Source organism: Gobius niger (assembly GCF_951799975.1).
Source record: "Gobius niger genome assembly, chromosome: 1".
NCBI classification, from domain to species: domain Eukaryota; kingdom Metazoa; phylum Chordata; class Actinopteri; order Gobiiformes; family Gobiidae; genus Gobius; species Gobius niger.
In genome coordinates, this window is record NC_136852.1 from 6057953 (window position 1) to 6067657 (window position 9705).

A 9705-nucleotide genomic window follows, 5' to 3' on the forward strand; every position below is an offset into this window, starting at 1 on the left:
TTCTAGTAATGTCCTAATATGTAGAATGAGCTCAGACCTGTTCACCACAACTGCCTCTAAAATCCTGCACTGTCACTCAGAAACTTGTCACTTCGGGTCTGAAGTGCCGTCATGCACAAGCTAAATATAGAAGGTGCAGTTGCACATATGGCCTGAGGTGGCAGTAGTGAGCATAAAATGGCTAACTTGCATCCAGCCCCTTTAATTGTTATTGTGGAAACTGAACCAAACACATTTTCTCCGGTTCGACATTACCCAAATATAAAAGCGTCCTGACCTTTCCTGACCGCTTTTGCCCGCAGGAAAACCCGTACGTGATGTATAAGAAGTCGGACAAGCCGCTGTACGGGAACGACCGGTTCGAAGGCTACTGTCTGGACCTGCTGAAGGAGCTCTCCAACATCCTGGGCTTCTCCTACGAGGTCAAGCTGGTCTCAGACGGGAAATACGGCGCTCAAAACGACAAGGGCGAGTGGAACGGCATGGTGCGGGAACTCATCGACCACGTGAGTAGAAAACGTGAAAGTGTCACGATTAAAAGAGCCAACAAAGGAGAAGAGAAACATTAAGGTTTACATTTATGGATGTGGCGCTTTGTTATTGAAGTTCACATGTTTTTAGTCTCTTCTTTTCATTCGTATTTATTTAGTTACAAAGCAATGAAAATCTTTTTAATCATAGTTTTAGACTCATTAACCTCTTAACCCCCGCCTTAATCCAGTGCATTTTCTCCAGTTCAGCTTTACCCAAATCTTAAAGGTCACAGCCTATAGGCCAGAGCAACGCCTCATTGAAAGGCCGACAAAAGCTCATCTAAACTTCTATCTTTTTCCTTACGTTGTTGCCGCATTGTAGTCACATTTCTTTTCATTGCTCTTTGTTACATTTATGTCACTTTTCTGTTAATCATTTTTGTTTTTTATCACGTTTATTTATTTATTTATTTTTTTTTCATTTCTTTGTAATGTTTTTGTCTCATTTTGTTGTGTCATTTCTGTCACGATTTTGTCACTAGTTTTTGAAAGAAAGAAGATGGAGAACACTTGATTTTGGAGGATTTAACCTCTTACCGAGTGCATTTTCTCCAGTTCAGCTTTACCCAAATCCATAAAGACACAGCCTATTGGCCAGTGTGAAAGACCTACAAAACTCATCTAAATGGATCTTTTTCCTTGCGTTGTCGTCACATTTTTGACATTTTTTTCCTTCGCTTTTTTGTTGCATTGTCATACTTTTCTCATATTATTTTTGTCGCTATTTTGACACTTTTTTTGTGAAAAAAGGGCAAACTAGAGAAAATGTGTCTGGTTCAGGTGGGGGTTAAGAGTAGCCTGGCATGAAGCCAAACTGACTTTATTTAAGTATTTATAAATACATATAAAGACAAATTGGAATTGTGGTAATAGGACGTGTTTTCCAAATCGAGACTGGAGGCTTGGCTAACGATCGCAGTTTGAACGAGAGCGAACCAATCAAACAGAAAACGACCTCCGCCATGATTGATTGTTTGTTGCAGTTGAGTAAATGTTCCGGTGAAAGCCTCAGAGCAGCTTCTTGCTGTGGCTTTAGGACAAGTCCAGCTCATTTAAAACAGAAGAAAGGGCACTGGCTAAAGCCGTCTTCACTGTTGTGAAGATGGTGTGTTTTATGGGAAATCCTAGCGCTGAAGATTGCACTGTTAACTCCCGCCTCCTGTGCTATGATTGGCTCATCTTTTCTTATATTTTGATTTTGGTCAGCGAGATTCTAATCGCACAATACCAGACTGTATCTCCATGTATCCATGTACCATGGAGGATCAGTCTGGCTCGTGCCAGGGCAGGTTAGGTTTCAGGATAAGATCAATAAATCAGACTTGAAAACCTATGTGTTTTAATGTGTCGACTAGTTCTCAGAATTGCAAAACGAATTTACCCACGGGTACAAATAAATTAACCTAACCTAACCTAACCTTTGAGATTTTGCCAAAACCAGGAAGTACAAAACTAGAAAATTTGGCATTGTTTATAAATTGATAAATATCGATGGTGAAACATTAAACCAGTGCCAAAATAGACAGACTTTTTGGAATTATAGACCATTTATCTGTTCTCCCATTGAAAGCCTATAAGTTTAAAGGATCTGGCCACTATTTTTTCCATACGGACATATGTTCTTGACGAGTTGATACGTACCTGTCTGGTCTTTGTACCCGTGGAAGAGCTTGGTCCCTTCTACTTTGACCCCATTTGGAGCTATAAGACTATACTGGGAGAGGCCAAATGCTATCGGCATCTTTGGTCTTTTTGCGTGACCTAGGGCACGCACAAAGACAAGACAGGTACGCATCAACTCGTCTAAGCTCAGGTAAGAACATATCTCAGCATGGAAAAATGGTGGCCTGTTCCTTTAAGAGCGAACTGTCCAAAAACTTGAAAACACTGACTCGTACCTGCAGTGTCCCCATTTGATTTAATCCAATACTCTCTTTAATGAATGTTTTGGTGTAACTGCAGGTGGCGGACCTCGCCGTGGCTCCGCTCACCATCACGTACGTGCGGGAGAAGGTGATCGACTTCTCCAAACCCTTCATGACTCTGGGCATCAGCATCCTGTACCACAAACCCAACGGCACCAACCCGGGCGTCTTCTCCTTCCTCAACCCGCTGTCGCCCGACATCTGGATGTACGTGCTGCTGGCCTGCCTCGGCGTCAGCTGCGTGCTCTTTGTCATCGCCAGGTTAGAAGAAGAATCATTTTCATTTACTGTATTTAAAAAAAACAAAACGATTTTAGTTAAAAATCCAGTTGGTAGGTCAAATCTTTTTAGTATTAAAGGGATATTTCAGGATTTTTGACATAGGGCCTCATTTCCTAGTGTTGCTGATTTCTGGAGACATTTTTTTTGTAATTCATGCAGTTCTTATATTTGAAGAGCTTCGTGGCGCTAGGCTAATGCAAGGCTAGCGCATTTCTATGGTATCAGCTAGCCTGCATTAAAAACTGACCCGCTCCACAGTGCACCTGAGGTAAATCACTTATAACGCCTGTGTCGATAGAATAATTTTAACAATTTCGCTTTTAAAATAACTTATATTTGAGCAGCATCAGCTTCGTGGTTGTATAAGCTACGCAGCGGCGGAGTGATCTGCTAGAAAATAGTCCCTCAAAATGCGATCATGTGATGCAAGGTCAGTTATATTCCTAAACATTTATATGGTTAGTCTGGCGTTATAAGTGATTTGCCACAGGTGCCACTAGCCTTGCACTAGCCTAGCGCCACGTAACTCTTCAAATATAAGAACTGCATGAATTACAAAAAAAAATATCTCCAGAAATCAGCAACACTCTGGATAACTAGGAAATGAGGCCCTATGTCAAAAATCCTGAAATATCCCTTTAATAATTTGGATGTTTGATTTTAATGGTTGATTTAAAAAGAAAGCATTGTGCTAACTGGCTTTAAAGGGCCTATATCACTTTTTTAATATTTGTGACTACGCAAACGTCTTGTTGACCTGCAGGTTCACTCCGTACGAGTGGTACAACCCTCACCCGTGTAACCCCGACTCTGACGTGGTGGAGAACAACTTCACCCTCATCAACAGCGTGTGGTTTGGAGTGGGAGCTCTGATGCAGCAAGGTACTGGCTTTGCGTTTCCGTAGTAACGCGTCTGTTTCCACTTCGTACGAGTCTGACGCGGATCTGCTCACCCGCAGGATCGGAGCTCATGCCCAAAGCTCTGTCCACCAGGATCGTGGGCGGGATCTGGTGGTTCTTCACCCTCATCATCATCTCCTCGTACACGGCTAACCTGGCCGCCTTCCTCACCGTGGAGAGGATGGACTCGCCCATCGACTCGGCGGACGATTTGGCCAAACAAACCAAGATCGAGTACGGTGCAGTGAGAGACGGCTCCACCATGACGTTTTTCAAGGTACGATACTAAATGATGCAAACTATTGGTGAAAGTGTCCGGTTTAAAATTATGTCACAAAACAACTCTCGGCAATTTGGAAACGAAAGCTAATTGCTATAAAATTGCTATTTGACTTTGGTATGAAAAACGTAGGGCTGCTCGATTATTGAAAAAATAATAATCACGATTATTTTTGTCATAATTGAGATCACGATTATTCAAACGATTATTTGTTGCCTTTAATAAAAAAGTCTATCTTTATTTTATTTATTTATTAATCAAAACACTACACTACACTTAATGATTTCAAGTACGCCTTGATTAAAGAGAGGTCCCCGTTTCACACCTGCCCCCTGCTGGCCAGCCCTCACACCTGCACAAGTAAACTGAGCAGCGCGGCCTGATGACATCATCACACAGCGTTGTTTGTTTTTATGTCAGACAAAAGCATGAGCCATGGCACGTGAAAAGCGAAGGGAAAATAATCCCAGCGCACTGAAATAACGCAAGTCTACTTTGCAAATATTAAAAATTAAAAAAATAATAATAATTGAAAAATATATAAATAAATTATAATACATTTTTTGCGATTATGCTAATTTTGTAATCGTTTACTGTTGTAATCGTAATCGGATTTCGATTCATTGCACAGCCCTAGAAAAACGTGCTTTATTTGTCACTACCAATGTTTTTCATTCAAAGCTCAAAATTAGCTAATTGCAGACTGAAAAAAAATCCAGGTCATGTTATATAAAGTCTGCTGAAAGCTACAAGAACTCATTATACAATATACTTCATTGATACAGTGGGAGAGCCAGATGCTTTTTGTGCTTGTAGACTGAAAAAGGAGCATCAAGCAGATGTTAATCTCTAAACACCAATATCTCTTCACTCTCATAATATGACATGCAGTTCATCGCCAAAGCAATTACTGACACATAAATTACACAGTCTCATATTTCTTTCCAGTTCTTTACACTTTCCAGTGACCTTAGGGATCCTTGTGTTATTTGTTCTGAAATTGCAGATGGCATGTTGCCTGTGTCTGGGGTTTTCACAAAGTCAGTACTTCTCAAATGTATAGTCTCGCTTTACTTCAGCATAAAAAGCACCTCGACAAACATGTTCTCAAATGCACTTTAGCACTTTGTTGATAAACCCAATATTGAGTGTAACGTTTGTATCAGGCCAAAATCATGGCTTGACAAGCTCTGAAGCTCAAAATGAATGAATTTGAAGAGTTTGTCGCACACATAGTGGAGAATTATAAAGTAAAGGGTTGAATGTTGTGTAATGTTACAAGGCTGTTTGGCTGTCTCTGTGTGTGTATGTGTTTGTCAAAAATAATAATAATATTAGTAATACGAAATCAGATAAATATCTTAATTAACCTCTTAACTCCCACCTGAACGGATCCCATTTTCTCCAGTTTGGCTTTACCCAAATCAAAAAGCTTCTTGGGAAAAAAGCACCAAAATAGCTACAAAAAATGAAAAAAAAAACAAGGATGTAAACGCAACAAAAATGTGACAAAAATTCAACAAAGATTTGACAAAAATGTGACAAAAACTCAACAATAATGTGACAAAAATTCAACAACAATGTGACAAAAATTCAACAAAAATGTGACAAAAATTAAACAAAAATGTGACAAAAAATCAACAAAAAGTGACAAAAATTCAACAAAAATGTGACAAAAATTCAACAAAAATGTGACAAAAATTCAACAAAAATGTGACAAAAATTCAACAAAAATGTGAGAAAAATTTAACCTGGCTAACACCAGGCTGCTGTGTGCGCTCGAATTATTTCGAACTGCACAACAGCCTGGGGACCATGGCCAAATCTCCGGTGGATTTGGGAACCAATCACAGAGCGAGGAGGGACGGCAAGACGATGACGCGCTATTCGATATATGGAAGCTTGTAGTTTATTTACGGATAATTTAAAAAAAAGTTTATTTACGGATCCAACATGACAGCAGCAGACACGATGGTATTTTTTGATCAAGCTTTAGACCTTGTTCTAAATAATTTAGCTCAAAAGTTTACAGCGGGTACGTCATACGTCATCTCATACGATGATATGATTGGCTGGGGCTACGTGCAGACGCATGAGACTTTTTTTTTTTTTTTTCGTATCGCCCAATAAACGACTATGGACGATCGTAAACCACACCTCTCCTACGAGAAAATGAATTGGTGGTCCCCAGACTAAATATCACTTGTGATTTTAGTCTGGTGTTAGCCAGGCTAAGAAAAATTCAACAAAAATGTGACAAAAAGTGACAAAAATTCAACAAAAATGTGACAAAAATTCAACAAAAATGTGAGAAAAATTCAACAAAAATGTGACAAAAATTCAACAAAAAGTGACAAAAATTCAACAAAAATGTGACAAAAAATCAACAAAAAGTGACAAAAATTTAACAAAAATGTGACAAAAATTCAACAAAAAGTGACAAAAATTCAACAAAGATGTTACAAAAATTCAACAAAGATGTGACGAAAATTCAACAAAAATGTGACAAAAATGAAAAAAAATAAATAAAAACATACAAAGGTGACAACACAGCAATAACGCGAGGAAAAAGATCAGTTTTGTGGGTCTTACCTTTCAAATGAGGTGTTACACAGGACTATATAATAGCCAAAGAGGATGGAATGCATTTGGTTTAGGCGGGTGGTAAGAGGTAAATAAATTATTATAATAATAACAACAATAATTATTATTATGATTATCATTACCACACAAAAAAGGAAATAACAATAATAACAACAACAAATAGATAAATGAATAAATTACTGTTACCGGAAGGTCGGAGGTTCGAATCCCAGCTCCCGCAGGTGCACACTGTCGTTGTGTCCTTGGGCAAGACACGTCACCCTCCTTGCCTCCAGTGTCTGCGTACTCTGGTGAATGGATGAGAGCGTGAATGGGTGACTGGTTCCTTACTGTAAAGCACTTTAAAGGATCTGCATCATACTATTTCAGCCATTCCAAAGTAAACTATAGGCATTTAAATGATATATTGTACCTCCACCACTATGTAGTACTCATTTTAGTGATAAATACAAGTATTTTCTGGAGGTATTTTTCAAACCCGGAAGACAGGACGCTTTGATTCAGTTAACTCCGCTCAAACAACTTTACCATGGTAGAAATATACCACGGTAAAGTTGTTAAAGATGTGTATTCGGTTGTTGAATCTTCTGTAATTTTCCTCAAATCGCCCCACACTCCCCTGCCTGGTGTCTATAGGATATAATTCTCAACACCAGCATTATCATGTCAATGTAACATAATCATAAAGCCATAAATCCAATCTAACACGTCCCACGCTGATGCTGTTCCGACAGAAATCCAAGATCTCCACGTACGAGAAGATGTGGGCGTTCATGAGCAGCAGGAAGAACACGGCTCTGGTGAAGAACAACCGCGAGGGCATCCAGCGAGTGATGACCACGGACTACGCTCTGCTCATGGAGTCCACCAGCATCGAGTACATCAGCCAGAGGAACTGCAACCTGACGCAGATCGGAGGGCTCATCGACTCCAAGGGCTACGGCGTCGGCACGCCCATCGGTAACGCTGACTTTTCTCTTCGTCCAGGTTTTCAAAAAGTTCTTAGTAGCAACATTTAGATTTATGTTTAGAGGATATAGACAGTTTAACAGTAAAACATCAATGCACACAATATATGCACACAATATTGGGCTTTATCAACACAAGTAAAGAGATCATGTGATTCATGGTATAGGGCTGGGTACCGATACTTGGTTTTCGATACCGATACCGGAACAATACTTCCGATATCTCTACTTCAATATTTGTCCTATAGAATCAGAAAACAGAACGACAATGTGTGAAAGATATGCACAATAGCAGGCTCGTCTGCAATGTCAAGAAATGTGTGAGACATTGGGTGTAAGTTTTGGGGAAAATTAGCCTGGCTAACCCTATGCTGCTGTGTGCGCTCGAATCATTTGGAACTGCACAGTGGCCCCGGGACCATGGCCGAAATGTTCACATGGATTTGGGACCAATCACAGAATGAGGAGCGACGGCAAGACGATGACATACGGAAGCTTGTAGTTTGTTTACGGATAAAAAAAAAATAAAAGTTTATTTACGGATCCAACATGACAGCAGCAAACGCAACGGCATATTTCGATCAAGCTTCAGACCGTGTTCTGAATAGTTTAGCTCGAAAGTTTACAGCGGGAACGTTATACGTCATCGGATAAGATGATACGATTGGCTGTGGCCACGTGCAGACGCAGGATAGACATTCAGCCCAATAAACGGCTCTGGACGATTGTAAACCACACCTCTCCTATGAGAAAATGAATTGGTGGCCCCTGGACTAAATATCACTTGTGATTTTAGTCTGGAGTTAGCCAGGCTAGGGGAATATGGGAGGAAATTAGGAGAAATTGTGGCAAAAAATAATTTTAAAAAAAGGCAAAAATGGGGCAAATTTTGTTTATTATTGTTAAACAATTGGAGGAAATAGGGAAAATATTAGTAATGACAAACGAGAAAAAATTGCGGCAAAAATAAGAAAAAATATGTTAATAAATTGGGCAACTTCCTTCACTTCCTTTAACCTCTTAACCACCTGAGCACATTTTCTCTAGTTTGGTTTTACCCAAATATAAAAGCTTCTTGAAAATAGGGACATAAACAAGAAGAAAACGAGGATGAAAACTCAACTAAAAAAGCATCAAAAAGCCGCAAAAGAGCGATGAAAGTACAACAAAAAATGGACAAAAAGCAACTAACGAGCAAGTGACAAAAGAGCAACAAAAAAGCAGCAAAATTGTGACAAAAACGCCATAAAAAGGCAACAAAAAGATTGTGAATAAAGTGACAAGGCACTGGCCCAGAGGCTGTAAACTCCAATCAAGAAGCTTCTAGATTTGGGTAAAACTGAACAGGAGAAGATGCGCTCGGTTAAGGCGGGGGGTAAGAGCTGGACCAACAGCATCAAAACTTGGCTCTACTGATAATATTTTTTCCGGTTCCTTTCGAGCTGTGAACGTCTGCCTTTGCTGAGTCCGTCTGTGCCCCCCCCCAGGCTCGCCCTACAGAGACAAAGTGACCATCGCCATCCTGCAGCTCCAGGAGGAGGGCAAGCTGCACATGATGAAGGAGAAGTGGTGGCGAGGGAACGGCTGCCCGGAGGAGGACAGCAAGGAGGCCAGCGCTCTGGGCGTGGAGAACATCGGCGGCATCTTCATCGTGCTGGCCGCGGGACTCGTGCTCTCCGTGTTCGTGGCCATCGGGGAGTTTATCTACAAATCCAGGAAGAACATTGACATCGAGGAGGTGAGCGTGGGCCAGTGCGAGTGGCACAACAAATACTAGCGGAGCTTCACGGACCTTACGGGGGCGGCTCCTCGAGGTCGACTCCTCTGGACACGGAGTCTGAATGTGGCGACTGCACTGTTACAATCAACACCCCCATCCCCCCTTTCTCTAGAAGTAGTTTAACATGAACTTTTTAGTCAGATTTTTGGTAATTAAAACAAAAAAAAACTGGCCAGATGTTTTAAATGTTTCTGTTTCTATCCGATCAATGACTGGGCCGGACAAAACTGGATTTATGTCACATTTTGGACATACGGATTGTACAATACGACTTGGAAATTACTGCGAAGAGAAGGATTTCTGCCCTCTTTCGGCGAATGATTACGACTGGCCAGGACAAAAAACAACAAAAAGTCCCTTTTTTCAGGTGGTTCTTGACTTCCGACCACATTGGCCTTCTGCCGCTATTTTTGCAAAAAAAAAAAGGTGTCTA

The 9705-nt window shown here is 40.5% G+C and overlaps 1 protein-coding gene across 1 annotated transcript in view; it reads left to right on the plus strand.

Moving 5' to 3' along the window:
• LOC306976038 (glutamate receptor ionotropic, kainate 1) overlaps positions 1-9493 on the plus strand; it is a 50930-nt gene extending 41437 nt beyond the window's left edge. The window contains exons 10-15 of the mRNA XM_079573884.1: positions 303-506; positions 2496-2719; positions 3504-3622; positions 3700-3917; positions 7259-7484; positions 8980-9493. Coding sequence (XP_079430010.1) covers positions 303-506; positions 2496-2719; positions 3504-3622; positions 3700-3917; positions 7259-7484; positions 8980-9269 — 1281 coding nt within the window. The 3' untranslated portion in view covers positions 9270-9493. The remainder of the gene's footprint in view (positions 1-302; positions 507-2495; positions 2720-3503; positions 3623-3699; positions 3918-7258; positions 7485-8979) is intronic.
• The last annotated feature ends 212 nt before the right edge of the window (positions 9494-9705 follow it).